General features: G+C 32.9%; 1 protein-coding gene across 4 annotated transcripts in view; it reads left to right on the top strand.

Moving 5' to 3' along the window:
* Positions 1-18,362, top strand: part of MAP4K5 (mitogen-activated protein kinase kinase kinase kinase 5) — a 109,560-nt gene that overhangs the window by 45,389 nt on the left and 45,809 nt on the right. For all 4 annotated transcript variants that reach the window (XM_072838520.1, XM_072838521.1, XM_072838519.1 and 1 more), the window contains 6 exons: positions 1,110-1,200; positions 1,618-1,682; positions 5,502-5,557; positions 11,624-11,671; positions 11,757-11,799; positions 12,854-12,926. In XM_072838520.1, coding sequence (XP_072694621.1) covers positions 1,110-1,200; positions 1,618-1,682; positions 5,502-5,557; positions 11,624-11,671; positions 11,757-11,799; positions 12,854-12,926 — 376 coding nt within the window. The remainder of the gene's footprint in view (positions 1-1,109; positions 1,201-1,617; positions 1,683-5,501; positions 5,558-11,623; positions 11,672-11,756; positions 11,800-12,853; positions 12,927-18,362) is intronic.

The following is an 18,362-nucleotide window of genomic DNA, read 5'->3' as shown; positions in this document are numbered from 1 at the left end:
ATGGAAAAGGCTCAGGTGAAGACAAGAGATATAAGGAGAAACCGCATTCTGGTGTCCAGGAGTGGACAAAGTAAACCTCTAGACCTAGGTGGGCAGGCTTTATACTGCAACTTGCCGGATTATCTCCATTGAGCCCATTCTACTGGCAGACAATTAAGAAATAACCAAAATAAGTCAGAGAAAGATACCATATGAATTTACTCATATGCGGAATTTAAGAAACTAAGCAAATGAACAAAGAAACAAACCGAAAACCATAAACTGGTGGCTACCAGAGGGGAGATGAGTGGCAGGGGGGAGGTGTGAAATAGGTGAAGGGGGATTGAGTACACTTACAATGAGCACTGAATAATGAATAGAATTGTTAAATCACTATTGTATTCCTAAAACATATTAATATAGATAGTTAACGTATGTTAACTAACTGAAATTAAAATAAAAACTGAAAAAGCCCCCCTTCCCACCAAAGACTACTGTACAGAATGAAGTTCAATGGCAACAATACCATTTTAGGTGGTATTCCTATAATAAACTGAAATTCCCGTAACTAATCAGTATTTCATTTTAATATAACTTTTCTTGGTTAAATAACTCAAACAGGTTTGTAATGAACAAATTGGAAAATACAAATAAAAAGAAGCAAAACTACTTTCAGTTTTACCACCCAGACATAAACATTGTATGTTTTTTTACTTTTTTTCTGTATACATATGTACTTACATATTAAACATCCCTTTTCCACTTAATATATATAATGAGCATATTTTCATATCAAAACATTTTAACATGTATTATTTACAACTGTACCATAAGTTATTTAATCATTCTTCATTGTTAACACTGTAGAAAACATTCCTCTCTGTGCAGATCTCCTTCAGAAAAAAAATTTTTTTTTTTTGAAAAAAATTTTTTGAAGTGAAATTATGAGTTCAAAGATTTTATATATTTTTAAGGCTTCTGCGTTTTAGAAAGTTTATATTCCCACCAAAGTATTAAGACTGTCTAATTCCTCATCTCTAACATTTCTTGTAAAGTTTTCCTCTCTTTTTCCCCATATATAAGATGCAAAAAGTAACTTGGTGACTAAGTTTTATCATTTTGTTTCTCAGGAGATGATTTTTCTTTGATTCAACAAGAAATATTTATGGTTAAAGAATGTAAACATTGTAACATCGTTGCCTACTTTGGGAGCTATCTCAGGTAAAAAAAAAATCTGCTCTCCTTGTATTTTATATTTTTTTACTATCCCTCTCCCTCCTTTTCACGTAAATGCTATTATATATAAATTTTTAAAGTTATATTGCCTGAAGTTTTCTCAGGTTTTCTTATTGTCTCCCCTGATATATTAATGACACCTCTGTTTATGCAATTATGTCTTATCTGGTGATAAATATTACAAATAAATGTTTTAGCTTATAAAACTGATTATAATCTAAACCATTTAAGATGAGTGGTTGCTTTGCTTTTCTGTATTTGGAAGAGAGCTTGTCAGTACAATTTCCTGTTATACCCTGTAATCCATTCTAATTCTTGGTGTACTGACAAGGAAAAGCCTTCAGAGTATTTCAGTGATTAAGAATTACTAGCTAATAAAATTTTCTTTTTCTTTCATATTAGTCGAGAAAAACTATGGATTTGTATGGAATACTGTGGTGGTGGATCACTTCAAGATATTTACCATGGTACTGTTAATTTGACTTATATTTTAAAACTGACTTTGACTTTAATGATTGTTGTTTTTATGATTTCTAGTTAACCAGGAATATTGGTATGTAGATACACTGTTTTATATTCTTCCATTCTGTTGCTGTAGTATTATTGCATAAAAGAAATTTAAACTTTCTTTTTGTTGGTTATCCACTTAAATTTGCTGAAGCCTGAACTGAGAAATCTAAGAGTTCTTGTACAACCCAAATTTGCTGTTTAGACGTAGTCTCTAGGATATCTTATGAGCCTCTAAGAAAGTATTTTATCTACAATTGAAACTTCCTTAACTTCCTTGTAAATAAGAATTGAAATACAAAGGCTAATAACTCTTATGTAAAAGAAATTGTATATCTATCTTAAAAATCACTTAACTAAGGAAGCAGTTTAGTTATTGCTATATTTTTATAATCAAAATGTATATATTTTTAAAAATTTGAAGTATTTTTTATTGAAAATTCTGCTAGTTTATGCCATTTTCTGAGTTGAATTAGATTTTACTATTTAGGAAGTCTTCATATTGGCTCTACTAAAAATTAAGCTTCCAATTTTTTTTTTGCTTTTGACAGTTTCCCAATTTTATAGTTTATGAGACTAATCAGAGATCCTTATAAAACAATTTTTCTTTTCTTTATTTAACTGAATATGGAATAAACTCCCATTGCAACTCTGCATAGTATAAGAATTATGTGAAATATTTTCAAACATTTATGTGCTGAAGTCTTTATATTGACAGCCTTCTCAAATTTCATTCATGCAGTTTACACATACAACCATAGAAGATGTAAAAATAAGTGGTTTTCAAGTTTAAATAATATTTGTAGCTTGTAGAGGCCAGATCTTAAAAATATTGATCAATAGAGCAATGGTTAATTAAACTACATGGTACCTATAATATGGAATATTGTGCAGCATTTAAAAATGAAGTAGCTCCATTTGTATTGACCTGGATATATCTCTCCAAGGCCTCTTTTTATTTTTTTATTTTTTTTTTTAAGATTTTATTTATTTATTCATGAGAATACACAGAGAGAGAGAGAGTCAGAGACACAGGCAGAGGGAGAAGCAGGCTCCATGCAGGGAGCCTGACGTGGGACTCGATCCCGGGTCTCCAAGATCATGCCCTGGGCTGCAGGCGGTGCTACACCGCTGAGCCACTTGGGCTGCCCCAAGGCCTCTTTTTAAATGGAAAAAGTAGATTGTGAAAAAATATGTATAACATAATCAATCACACTTAGACTTTTAAAAATATCATTTTTTATGTTCACATTATATATGAATGTTAATGCACAGCAAAATGAAAAGATAAGTATCAAATTAAACCATTACTTCTAGGGGAGGAGAACGTGAGTGGGGCACTTAGGTAAAATTTTGAATTATAATAAAAATGTATTGCTGTATTATTTAATTATAAATTAAGAAATATAATAATTATCTAATTTTGTCACATAACATCCATGACAAAAAAATAGTTGTGATGGATGTCTAAACTCTGACACTGCCTCTTTTTATTTAAAATAATATTTAATACATAAATATTACAAATATATAAAATATTATAAAGAGTTTTTAAAACAAGAATGAATCCTAAAGGCACATGGGTGGCTCAGTCAGGTAAGTGTCTGCCTTCAGCTCAGGTCATGATGCCAAGGTTAGAATCGAGCCCACTTCAAGGTCTCTGCTTGGCAGGGAGCCTGCATCTCCCTTCCCCTCTGCCTGCTGCTCCACCTGCTTGTGCTTGCTCTCTCTCTCATTCTCTGTCAAATAAATAAATAAATAAAATCTTTGGGAAAAAAAATTAACCCCATTTTTTCAAAGAAACGTGAGTTTTATTTTCATATACACTAGTCATTTTCTTATGTATTCTATCATACTAGAATTAATGTTTTCTTTTATTTTATCCTGTTGTTGATTTTAAAGAATTATTGGTAGACAATGGCTCTATTCCAATCAATTTAAAATTCTTTTCTAAAAAAAAAAAAATAAAAAAAAAAAAAATAAAATAAAATAAAATAAAATTCTTTTCTATGATTTTATGAAGAATTATCATTTTTATGAAAAGTTTTTATACAATTATTTTTATTTACACTTTTACAGACTGAAAACTCAAGAAAATAAATAATAAATAAATAAATAAATAAAGCAAGCTATATATCTGGCATTTTTAAAACTAAGTTAAATTAATTAAAACAACTTGAGAATTGTTTTAAGACATTAATCTTATTTCTTTATAAAATTTCTACTTTCCATTATTAAACCTGATATTTGTTGAATTAAACTGAATCTAAGAAGTATCCATCCTTGTATATTATATACTAGATAGCATAGTAATCAAGAATATCTACACTTAAAATTAACTGTTAATGTGGCTTCCCTTCTTTTATTAATATTCCATCAAGTTACTAAAAATCAAAATTTTATGTTCCTGTATAGATATAGACAGCCAGTGACTAAAATATGCAGTAAAATAGTTCTCTTAAGGGAAGATTATATGTAAGTACTTGATATGGCAAACACCACCTCAGATTTCAAATATTCTCATGGTATTAGAAAGCACTTTTTTTAAAGATGTGGGGGAAAGGCAGAGGGAGAAAGGACCCACAGAGCCCAATGGGGAGTTTGATCTCAGACCGTGAGATCATGACCTAAGCCAAAATCAAGAGTCCCATACTTAACCGACTGAGCCACCTAGGCACCCTTTGAAAGCATATTTTTTAGGTGTCTGGTTATGTACTTACAGAAGGATTTTATATTTCATACTAGAGATCTCGTTGTCAGAAGTGACCTAGGAGCACCTTGGTTTCTCAGTCAGTTAAGCATCTGACTCTTCATTTCTGCTCAGGTCATGATCTCATGGATTATGGGATCAAAGCTGCCCCTCTCCCACCCAGCAGGGCTCCACACTCAGGGAGTCTGCTTGACATTCTCTCTCCTTTCCTTCTGCCCCCTCCTCTCAAGGGTGCCTGCACATACACTTTCTCTCTCTCAACCCCTCTCACTCTCAAATCTTTAAAAAAAAAAAAAAAAAGAAGAAGAGGGGGATGCCTGGGTGGCTCATTTTGTTGAGTGACCACCTCTTGGTTTCAGTTCAGGTCATGATCTCGGTCCTAGGATCAAGCCCTACCCTGGGCTCTGTGCTCAGCATGGAGTCTGCTGGAGATTCTCCCTCTCTCTCTCTTTCCCTCTCCTCTGTTCATGTCCTCCCTCTCCCTAACATAAAAATAAGTAAAATCTTTTTTTTTTTTTTTAAAAGGTAGTTACCTGGTTACTTTTTAAATTCTTAGATAAAGGGTTGGATCAAGCTTTGCTGTTTTGAAAAATATAGTAAAGAATTACACTAAAGAAATAATAACTTGACCTTTAATAAAGTATATGTTGTCTTTCAGTATATTTCAGCATTTGGTCTCTTATGGTTCTCTACGCAACTGTAATTAATTATGTAGTTTATCTCCTTTCTTGTATCTGTTTTAGAAAAATTGTTCAGAATTAAGATCATGTCTAGTCTTTTCTATAGAATGTCCTATGATGTCTAGTACTATGCTTTGCACATAATGAATGTTTATATTTCCACTGACCAAAGTTGTTACAGAATAAGTCTTCCATTTTTAAAATATATTTTGATGTTCTCAACTTTACCTTTTTTTTGTTTCCTGTTTATAAGGACAATGTGTGCTCATGGTGAGGTCACCTAGTGTGATATGTATAGAAGTTTTATAATAGCTTGTCATTTTTAAGGTAGACTGTTTTTAATATGTTATATTGAAATGTATAATAATGTGGTCTCTCTTTTTTCCTAGTTACTGGGCCATTATCAGAATTGCAAATAGCCTATGTATGCAGAGAAACTTTACAGGTAATACATTTGTTTATATGGATAGAAAGGCAGTTCTAGTTTCACAATTGAAAACTATAAAATGATGATCTGCCCTAAGGAAAAAGAGTAAACCAAATGATTTTTTATTAACCTCTCATATTGTAATTCTATAAGCCTGGAGTTCTTTCTTTCATGAATGAGTCACAAGAATTCATTTAAGCTGATGCTGGTATAAATAGTGGTGATGTCTGGTGTTCCATTTTGTCAGGCTCAGCCCTCAGTTGCTGCAAAGCTAAGGAAAGCCACAGGTGTGAATTGGTTTTTGTGAATGAATCACCAAAACTCTCAAACATAACAAGTTGTATGAGCTTTTCCTTTAGGTTTTATGACAATAGAAGGAATTCTTTTGCATAAGACATGAAGTCTTACTGTTTTTCCCAAAATGAGAATAAATTAGCAAATCATAACCCAGAATGTTATCTGGAACTTCTAGTTCTGTGTGATTATTAAGTATCATTGATAGCAGAACCCCATTTTATAAGTTTGGTCAACATTGCATTAAACTGAAGTTTCTTTACTTCTTTATTTCAGAGTCTGTGAGAGCTTTTAGTATGTTAAACTAAATTGTGACTCTTTGATAAAGATAGAGAGTATGCAGCATTTCTCCCAATTTATTTATTTTTTTAGTACCTTGAAAAACTCATTAAGAAAATTAGCAAGTAGTGATTTTGTTCATATCCTTTAAAACATTTAAATTAGGAATTTAGTAGTGATTATGTTTTTTATTTTGGTAATTTACAACTGAAAATTGTTAATTGATACTTCTATCCCTGCATTTCCTAGATTGGGTAGTGAAATTGATGTTCTATATGTATTTTTCCATATTTTAGAAACTAGGGGATTCACTTGATTTAAGAGAAAACTCTAGTCATTTCTAAGAGCTGGTTTCCTCATGCTTAGAAGACATACTGTGTCAAGTCTGAATGTTAAATATGTGAAAGTAAATTTGTTCAGTATATATGTGTGTATATGTATATGTGTATATGTATGCACACTCACATATACACACATATATACGTTTATGTGTATATATATATATATACACTCACATATATTTATATTTCTGTAATCTCATAAAGTAGAAATCTACTTTGTGTTCACATAAACTATAAAACACACTCATTGCAGAGAATTGTTGACAGGTTTTTAAAAATTTTAATTTCCAAAGGTCATTGCTTTTTTAAGTGATGGATAAAGTACTAAATAGAAGTAAAAAACAAAACAAAAGCTTGAGTTTGCATTTTGACCCTGGTATATGACCACAATCTATTTTATGGTTCTAATTCCCCAAGAATAAAATGAACTTTGGTAAGGATGCCCTTCAAGATTAATTTCAGTATTTTAAAATTATGTTATGCTGACAAATTTCCACCTTTGGTGTCTATTGACAGATGAATGAATAGAGAATGTATAGTGTATATATACAACAGAATATTCAATCGTGAAAAAGAATGAAATCTTGTCATTTGTGGCAACATAATTGAACCTGTAAGATATTATGCTAAATGAAATAATCCAGCCACATAAAGACAAATACTTCATAAATAAGTCACTTATATGTAGAACCTAAAATAGTCAAACTTAGAGATGCAGAGAGTGAAATGAATGATGATTATTAGGAGGTTGGGGGCCAGAGGGAAGAAATGGAGAGATGTAAGGCTATAAAGTAGCAGCCATATATATTGATGACTAATGTATAGCATGACAACTGTAACATTGTACTGAATACTGGAAATATGTTAAGAGTAAATTTCAGGTGCTCTTGTTACAAAAAAACCCCAGTAACTATGAATTGATGATATGTTAACCAGCTTGTTCAGTAATCACATCAAATCATCATGCTGTACATCTTTATATGTATTATTTTGTTATGTAAAAAATTTTTTTAAATAAAAAGTGCAGAGATTGAATGGAAAAATTGAAGACCCAGCTAGATGCAGCCTGTAAGAAATGTACTTTTATGAAAATACAAATAGATCAAAAGTAAAAGAAAAAGATACACTAACTATTGAAAAAAAAGCTAAATGGCCATGTTAATATCAGACAAAGTAGACTTCAGAACTAAGACTACTTCTTTCAGGCCACTTCATCAAAAGACGTAACAGCCCTAAGTGTTTACGTATACAGCTTCAAAATGAATGAACAAAAACTGATAGAACTACAGGAAGATAGACACACAGTTATAGTCAGATATACCCCTCTCACAATAATTTTGTGGAGCAAGTAGGCAGAAAATCAGTAAGGATGTAGAAGACTTGAACGATGCAACCTGTAGAAGACTTGAACAATACAACCAATCAGCTTGACCTAACTGACATTTTAGTCTAACAACAGTGTGATACATATGCTTTTCAAGTGCCCATAGAGCACTTACCAAGATAGACCTTATTTTGGGCTATCAAATATGTTTAAATACATTTTAAGGGATTTAAGTCATACAAAGCATATTCTCTGACAACATTGCATTAAATTAAAAATCAACAGAAATATTTCTGGAATATCTCCAAATATGTGGAAACTAAATAAAGCACCGTTAAGTAACCCATGAGTCAAAGAAGAAATCAGAAGAGAAACTAAAAAATATTTTGAACCAAATGAAATGAAAACATAATGCATGAAAATTTGAGGTGTTCCTTAAGCAATACTTAGAAGGAAGTTTATAGCACTGAACACTTCTTTAGAAAGAAATAAAGGTCTGAAATCATTATCTTCGAGTTCTACCTTAAGAAACAAAAATGAAAAAAATGAAATAGTGAAAATCAGTGAAATAGAAAGCAGAAAAATATGAGAAAATCAATAAAACCAAAATCTGATCCTTTAGAGATCAATAAAATTGATAATCCTCTAAGAGAAAATAAAAAATAACCAATATGTGGAATGAATATAAAGATTTTACCACAGAATCTACAAATATTGAAAGAAACCAGGATATTCAGTACCCAAGGAATATTATAAGTAGCTTTCTGCCAGCTATAACTTTGAATAAATGAACAATTTCTTTGAGAGACACAAACTACCAAAGATCACTCGATCAGAAATCATCTGAATAGTTCTGTATATATTCCCACAAAGAAAACTCCAAATCAGATGATGTGGATAGATAAATTGTGCCAAACATTTAAGGAAGAAATAATGCCAATTCTACATATACTCTTCTAGAAAATTGAAGAGTAAAGAGTGAATACTTCCCAAATAATTTTATGGATTAGCATTTCTCCAAAACCAAAATCAAATAATATTGCAAGAGAACAAAACTACAGACTAATATAATAGCCTTCATAGCCACAGATTCAGAACTTGAAACTAAGAGGTTAGAAAAGGTAATCCAACAACATATTTAAAAGGATAATACATCATCAGTAAGTGGGGTTTATCCTAGAATGCAATTTTGATTTGACACTCAAAAATTATTTCAGGTAATTGACCATATTAGCAAACAAAATGAAAAAACCACACGATCATCTTAAATATAGACACAAAAAGCATTTAGCAAAATCCAACATTCATTCCTGATAAAGATTCTGACCATACTGGGAATAGAAAGAAACTTGTTCAGCCTGATAAAGAACACCTATGAAAAACCTACAACTTAGTCATACTTAATGGTAAAAGACTATATGCTTTCCCGCCAAGATCAATCAAACAGTGCAAGAATGTCTGCTCTCATCACTTCTTTTCAACAACATACTAGATGTTTTAGCCAGTGCAATAAGAAAAAAAATGAAATTAAAGGCATCCAGATTAGAAAGTAAGAAGTAAAACTGTATTCACAGACCACATAAGCATATATGTAAAAAATGGAATAGACTATACAAAGTAGCTTCTAGAACTAATGAGTGAGGCTAGAATGTTTGCAGAATTCAAGATCCAGGTACAAGATCTATTGGGTTTCTGTGCACTAACAACAATCAGAACTTTTGAAAACAATACTATTTATAATAACAACACCAAAAAATATGACATTCTTAAGGGAATGTGTATGACAGACACATAAACCCCTGCATGCTAAAAACTACAAGACTGCTAAGAAAAATTAAAGAAGACCTAATTAAATGGAGAACTATGCCATATTCATGGATCGGAAAACTCAAAATAGTTAAGATGTCAGTTCTCCCCAAGTAGATTCTCCCCTATAGATTCAGTGCAATCCCAAACAAAATCCACAGAAACATTTTTTTTTCTGTAGAAATTGAGAAGCTTGGGACGCCTGAGTGGCTCAGCAGTTAAGTATATGCCTTTGGCTCGGGGCTGATCCCAGAGTCCTGGGCTTCTTACATGGAACCTGCTTCTCCCTCTGCCTATGTCTCTGCCTCAGTGTGTGTGTGTGTGTGTGTGTCTCTCATGAATAAATAAATAAAATCTTTAAAAAATTATAGAAATTGAGAAGCTCAGTCTAAAATTACTGCGAATATACAAAGGACCTGGAATAGTCAAATAACTTTTAAAAGGAACACAAAATTTGAGAGCCAACAGTAGTAATTTTAGGACTTCTAAAACTATAATAATCAGAACTTGGTGGTATTGGCTTAAGAGTAGAAAAGTAACTCAGTGGAACAGAATAGAAAGTCTAGAAATAAATCTACACATATATGGACTGCTGATTTTTGAAAAAGTTGAAAAGACAAATCAGTGAAGAAAGTATATAGACTTTTCAATAAAGGTATTGGAATAATTGGACATTTATATGCCAACAAATGAGCCTTAAGCTGTAGTTCTTATCACATGTAAAAACCTAAAAGTAATCATAGATCTAAATATAAAACCTAAAACTAGAACTTCAAGAAGGAAACAAGAGAAAATTTTGGAGTCTTGAATTAAGCAGAGCATTTTCAGATATAACACGAAAAGCATGATCCATGAAAGAAAAATTTGGTAAATTAGATTTCATTAAAAATGAAAACTTCTGTTCAACTAGAGACACTGTTAAGAGAATAAGAGAAGCTTCAGACTAGAAGATATTTGTAAAGTATATATCTGATCAAAAACTTGTATCCAGAGTACATAAAGAACTCTCAGAACTCAGTAATAAAAAACAACAGCCCAACAAATAAATGGACAAAAGATTTGAACAGATGCTTTCAAAAAATGGCTAAAAATTAAACAGACTTACCTTAAGAAGGTTGGTGAGGTTATAGATTAACTGGAATTTTCATACACTGCTGGTTTCATTATAAAATGGTACAGCTGCTTTGGAAAACAGTTTGGCAGTTGCCTAAAAGTTTAAATTTATTACCAATATAATTCAGCCATTACACTCCTAGGTATTTACCTGAGGGAAAAAATCATACTAATACTTGTACATGAATCTTAGTGGCAACTTTATTTATAGTAGACAAAAACTAAATAACCTAACAATCCAAATGTCTATCAATAGGTGGATGTGTAAACAAATTCTGGTCTGTACAATGGAATACTACTCAAAAATAAAGAAGAATGAACTCGATATATATATTAACAAGGAATCTCAGATTAATTATTGTGAATGAAAAGGACCAGATAAAAAAGAACATAGTATATAATTCAGTTTACATAAAACTCTAGAAAACTTAAATCTGTAATGATAGAAAGCCCGATCAGTGTTTGTGTCTCAGAGGGACTTTTGGAAATGACTGGTTATGTTCATTATCTTGATTGTAGTGATGGTGTTACAGTAAAATATTTTTACCAGGAAATGAATTTGAAATCTTAAAATACAGTAAACATTGATTAGTAAAAAGAAATTCTTGTATGTTTTCCCCTCAAAAGACATTCTAGTTTTTCTTATTCAGTGAGAATTTAAGTAGGATATATAGGTGTTAGGGCACCCGGATGGCTCAGTTGGTTGCGCATCCTACTCTTAGTTTTGGCTGAGGTCATGATATCATAGGTTGTGGGATCAAGCCTTACATCAGGCTCCACATTAAACCAGGAGTCTGCTTGTCCCTCTCCCTCTGCCCCTAACCTGTGTACTCTCTCTCTAAAACAGTTAAGTAAATCTTAAAAAACAAAGATGATATAGGTGTTAAGTTTGCAATTTTGCTAATGAATACTTTTTTTAACTTTCAGGGTCTTGCCTATTTGCATACTAAAGGCAAAATGCATAGAGATATCAAAGTAAGTTCTTTTAATATACTTAAATTGATAATTTTATTAGAAGGAGTTTTATGCTAATTTAATAGTATTTTTATTTTTGTTTTAGGGTGCAAATATTTTATTGACAGATCATGGTGATGTAAAATTAGGTATGTTACTTCATGTTCCTCACATTTTTTCCCAAAAAGATTTAGTAAGATTTCAAATAAGAATTAACATTATACAAGCTTAATATTAATATCAAGAACCCCAGTAATGTTCATGTTTTGATCTAGTAATTATGTTCTGAGACTCTGTTTAAGGAAATTAATCCTAAAGAAAAAATCTATATTCTTAGAAGTATTAATTATACATTATTTATAATAGAAAAAATTACAAACATAGGGCTAGCAATAGAAAAACTGGGGGCATCTGGGTGGCTGAGTCAGTTAAGTATCTGACTCAGTTTTGGCTCGAGTCATGATCTCAGAGTGCTGATATTGAGCCCCACATCAGGCTCAGTGGGGAGCCTGCTTGTCCCTTCTATTCTTCCTTATGCTCTCTCTTTCTCTCCCTCCCTCCCTCCCTTTCTCTTTCTTTTTCTTTCCCCTTTGTGTGTGTGTGTGTGTGCGCGCGCACGCATTTCCTAAATAAATTTTAAAAATCTAAAAAAAAAAAAAAACTGTTAAAAGGTAATAAATCCACTTACGGAACATTATTCAGTCATCAAAATTAATAGTTAAGGAGAACAAGAGTAGATTCCCTGAGATGTTAGTTAAGTGACAAAAATGAACTGTATATATATATATATATATTTAGTTTTTACAGTCCTGTGTAACAACAATAAAAACATTTATATAGAGAAAAAAAGACTCTTTAATAGCATCAAAATACTACCCTAGTTGTGTCAAAATAAAAGGCATCCAGGTGGGTGGTTTATTTATCTTTTTTTTCCTAATTAACTTCAGTGTGCTTGTAATAAATTTTTTATTAACTTTATTATTTATAAAGTATGTTTCATTCTAGTAAAGTGCCAAAAAATATTTTTCTTTAATGAATATGTTACAAACCAAACAAGAAAAGATTTAGGAATTCAATTTATATACATTTCTCTAGCATTACTGTCTGACTTCTTAATAAGGGCATGCCTAAGGGTGAAATTTAGAATTGTGGGTGATTTTATTGAAAGAATTAAAATTTTATTCAATTTTTTTCCCTTACTAGCTGACTTTGGCGTGGCTGCAAAAATAACAGCTACCATTGCAAAGAGAAAATCTTTCATTGGCACTCCCTACTGGTAAGATACTATTATGATTGGATTTGTGCATTTTCATTTCTTCAGAGTTGGTGGTCAGCATTGATACTTAGTGATACAAGTGATGGTTGACTGAAAGTCTGGAGATTTGCATGCTCCTTGATACTGTTGTACTTCTGATTGGGTTAGGGAACTTTGATACCCATTTTTATTGTCCAGCTTTCCAACTCTGTTAAAGTACTAATAATCCCTGCTGTCCCTAGGATTTTGTATTAAGAGCATACATAGGTATGAGATTTTTCAAAAGAAAGACTCTTAATTATAATCTCTTGTCGTTTTAGTACACTTTCTTTTGGTATTGATTCTATTTCTTGTTTAAAATCTATAAAGCAACAGCCACCTTTCTCAGTGCATCTTACCAAGTACTGACAGGATGATCTTTCTAAAACACTGCTTTCATCAATGAAGACAGGTATAAGAATAATAGAAAACCTAGTAATAAACCTTAACAAGTAAAATAATTTAGTGAATATTATAAAAGGTGACAGTTAAAGTTTGTATGAAAGGTTGGATTTTTGAATATGCAGTGTTTGGGTAACTTACTATTTGGAAGGAAATTTAAAATTTCTTCATACCTCATACCTAATGCCAAAATAAATTATATATGGAAATAGTTAAATATAAAAGTGAAACCAAATGAACTATCAGTGCCTATCTGCTTTAAGAGTTGAGTAAGCCAGGGTGCCTGGGTGGCTCAGTCATTTAAGCATTTAACTCTTGGTTTTGGCTCAGATCATGATCTCAGTGTCATGAGATCAAGCCCCGTGTCAGGCTCTGTGCTCACCACAGAATCTGCTAGAGATTCTCTCCCTATCCCTCTACCCCTCTTCTTGCTCACTTGGTCTCTCTCTAAAATAAAATAAATAAATAAAATCTTAAAGGAAGAGTTGAGTAAGCCTTTATTTACATAAAAGCATAAAACATTAAAGGGAAAAATTGATAGATTTAACTACGTGAAAATTTAAAGGTTCTGTACATTCACTAGCTTGAACAAAAGTGAAAGACAAATAACAAATCAGGAAATATCCACTAAAATATAACAAAATGGGTTTAATATCTTTAATATAAAAGTTCTTAATAAATCAATAAAAAATGTTTCATTAGAAGCAGAGTTATTAAAATAATACATATAAGATATGAAATATGGGCAGCCTCGGTGGCCTAGAAGTTTAGCACCGCCTTCAGCCCAGGGCGTGATCCTGGAGACCCGGGATCGAGTCCCACATTGGGCTCCCTGCATGGAACCTATTTCTCCCTCTGCCTGTGTCTCTGCCTCTCTCTCTCTCTCTCTCTCTCTTTCTGTCTCTCATGAATAAATAAATAAATAAATCTTTAAAAAAAAGATATCCTGAAATATGAAAAATGTCTCCCCTAATGATGACCAAAAAATGTAAATTAAATGAACAATTCTTTACTATCAAATTAGAATATATTTGGAATCATGGGTAATACCTATCATCACTAAATATTTGACAGTGGAAATGGAAATTGGTAGAACAATTTTGAAGGATAATTTGGCAATAATGTTTTTCATAAGCCTTTCACAATGTTTATATTCTTTAGTCTTAATTCTGCTGTAGTAATTTCTCAGAGAGATACACAGATTATTATATAAAAAGCTTTATCACAGTACTTTAATAATAAAAGGTTGAGGGAAGGTATATATATACGAGAAGAATTAAAGAAATTATGAACATTTATTCAGATCAATGGAATGAATTGCTGGGATTAAAAATCCTCTTGTAAAAGGTGAATGGTCAGTGGACAAATTCATGATATACTATTATTCAAAAAAGCAAGATTAAAAATAGCACATGTAAGATTAAAAGTAGCATAATATAATGCCATGTTAAGAAGATGCATGTATAAATAAAATTTACAGATGTAAATATGTGAAACAGTGGCTCTTATTGAGTGGGATTTTTGACATGTTTTCTTCCATATATTCCAAATTCTCTTTACCAACACATATCAATTATAACAGAAAAGAAGCCCTAATAAATATAACTTAAATAAAAGTTTAAAGAAAACATAGCTAAGTTAGATTACCTATAGAATTTCCTTCATCATATGCTGATTTCCTTCCTCAGTCTCTTTCTGTGACTGTCCCCCTCTCTCCCCACGGGAACATTATCCTCTAGTCAAAATTTGTTTTTTGTACACTAACTATATTAGGTATTGTTTATTACCTCCCTAGTATATCTATTGTCTCTGTTTATCTTAAGTCCTGCCCTGTCTTAAAAGTGGCACATACTCTGCCTTTCTTCACCCATGGTAGCCAGATAGATCACAGCTCTGCTTTCCACTGAGCCAGGAATTGCAACACTCCTGGTCAATTTGGTGCTCCACTTACCCACCACTAACTGATTATGGTGAGCAGAAGGACTGAAACTTACATGCTTTCTCTAGGTTCCAGCTCAGCTTTCCTCTCTGAAACTTGCTCTTAGTCATTTTGTTCCATAGTAGTGATTATTTTCTTCTCTTTACTCCTATATCCATTTTTATGTATATAGTATTTGCATATACCAGGTACATCTACATATTAGTATTTTTAGTATACATATTTTATATCCTTAACCACCTTTAAGTTGAGAGACATTGTGCTATGTAACTTTTTGTAATCTAAATACCTATGAAAGGAACTTCTAGGGGCTCTTGGTTGGCTCAGTTGGTTAAATGTCTGCCTTTGGCTCAGGTCATGGTCTCAGGGTCCTGGGATAGAGCTCCACATCCTACTCCCTGCTCAGTAGGGAAACTGTTGTTGTTGTTGTTGTTGTTTTTTAAGATTTTATTTGTTTATTCATGAGAGATACAGAGAGAGAAAGAGAGAGAGGCACAGGCACAGTCAGAGAGAGAAGCAGGCTCCATGCAGGGAGCCTGACAGAGGACTCGATCCCAGGTCTCCAGGATCACACCCTGGGCTGAAGGCAGCGCTAAACCACTGAACCACCCAGGTTGTGCAGGGAGTCTGTTTCTCCCTCTCCCTGTGCTCCTCCACCCTGCTTCTGCTCTCTCTCTCTCAGATAAATAAATAAGGTCTTTAAAAATAAATAAAAATAAAAGCAACTTCTATCTTATGGATATTTAATATAAATATAATTTTAAAATAGTAAACATTAAAAAAGAATATTTCCCCTGAGTATTATTTATACTTTATAACTTCAAATGGCATTGTTATATACCAGTGAATCCCAGAGAACTCCAACTCAGCTTCTAAGTTGACTTTCAATCTTAGGTAAATTTATAGTTATTTAATAATAGCTCTACTTTAATATCCACAAGCATTTTATACTCAAATCAGTCTCTTCAGTCAATCCCTTTCATTCCGTCCCCTCTGCCACTGCCTTTGAAAAGTCCTTTATCTATTTTTCCTTGTATTTTTGAAATAGTCTTCCAACTCATTCACTGGACTCTGTTTTTACCTACTCTCAAACTGTCCTTCATTTTACTTTGAGTATTAGATCAAATTTACCTCCCAAGATTACCTTACCCCATTTTCACTAAACTTCTTGTATAATCAGTAGGCCTTTCATTATCTAGCTCCTACCTCTGAGGTTCATTTTGCAAATACATTTTAGATTCTCTCAAACTACCTGTGGTGAACAACCAATTTTCTAAAATTCCCTGCTTAGAATTAATATTGTGAAAATGTCAATGTTACCCAGGGCAATATACACGTTTAATGCAATCCCTATCAAAATACCATGGACTTTCTTCAGAGAGTTAGAACAAATTATTTTAAGATTTGTGTGGAATCAGAAAAGACCCCGAATAGCCAGGGGAATTTTATTTTTTTTTTATTTTTATTTTTATTTTTTTTCTTTTTTTTCTTTTCTTTTATTTTATTTTATTTTATTTTATTTATTATTTTTTTTAATTTATTTTTTATTGGTGTTCAATTTACTAACATACAGAATAACACCCAGTGCCCATCACCCATTCACTCCCACCCCCCGCCCTCCTCCCCTTCTACCACCCCTAGTTCGTTTCCCAGAGTTAGCAGTCTTTACGTTCTGTCTCAGCCAGGGGAATTTTAAAAAAGAAAACCATAGCTGGGGGCATCACAATGCCAGATTTCAGGTTGTACTACAAAGCTGTGGTCATCAAGACAGTGTGGTACTGGCACAAAAACAGACACATAGATCAGTGGAACAGAATAGAGAATCCAGAAGTGGACCCTGAACTTTATGGGCAACTAATATTCGATAAAGGAGGAAAGACTATCCATTGGAAGAAAGACAGTCTCTTCAATAAATGGTGCTGGGAAAATTGGACATCCACATGCAGAAGAATGAAACTAGACCACTCTCTTTCACCATACACAAAGATAAACTCAAAATGGATGAAAGATCTAAATGTGAGACAAGATTCCATCAAAATCCTAGAGAAGAACACAGGCAACACCCTTTTTGAACTCGGCCACAGTAACTTCTTGCAAGATACATCCACGAAGGCAAAAGAAACAAAAGCAAAAATGAACTATTGGGACTTCATCAAGATAAGAAGCTTTTGCACAGCAAAGGATACAGTCAAAACTCAAAGACAACCTACAGAATGGGAGAAGATATTTGCAAATGACATATCAGATAAAGGGCTAGTTTCCAAGATCTATAAAGAACTTATCAAACTCAACACCAAAGAAACAAACAATCCAATCATGAAATGGGCAAAAGACATGAAGAGAAATCTCACAGAGGAAGACATAGACATGGCCAACATGCACATGAGAAAATGCTCTGCATCACTTGCCATCAGGGAAATACAAATCAAAACCACAATGAGATACCACCTCACACCAGTGAGAATGGGGAAAATTAACAAGGCAGGAAACAACAAATGTTGGAGAGGATGCGGAGAAAAGGGAACCCTCTTACACTGTTGGTGGGAATGTGAACTGCAGCCACTCTGGAAAACTGTGTGGAGGTTCCTCAAACAGTTAAAAATATACCTGCCCTACGACCCAGCAATTGCACTGTTGGGGATCTACCCCAAAGATACAAATGCAATGAAACGCCGGGACACCTGCACCCCGATGTTTATAGCAGCAATGGCCGCGATAGCCAAACTGTGGAAGGAGCCTCGGTGTCCAACGAAAGATGAATGGATAAAGAAGATGTGGTTTATGTATACAATGGAATATTACTCAGCTATTAGAAATGACAAATACCCACCATTTGCTTCAACGTGGATGGAACTGGAGGGTATTATGCTGAGTGAAGTAAGTCAGTCGGAGAAGGACAAACATTATATGTTCTCATTCATTTGGGGAATATAAATAATAGTGAAAAGGAATATAAGGGAAGGGGGAAGAAATGTGTGGGAAATATCAGAAAGGGAGACAGAACGTAAAGACTGCTAACTCTGGGAAACGAACTAGGGGTGGTAGAAGGGGAGGAGGGTGGGGGGTGGGAGTGAATG

This window comes from Canis lupus, chromosome 9 (genome assembly GCF_048164855.1).
Source record: "Canis lupus baileyi chromosome 9, mCanLup2.hap1, whole genome shotgun sequence".
NCBI lineage: Eukaryota > Metazoa > Chordata > Mammalia > Carnivora > Canidae > Canis > Canis lupus.
Note: the sequence above shows the minus strand (reverse complement) of the source record. Positions and strands in the feature narration are given on the sequence as shown.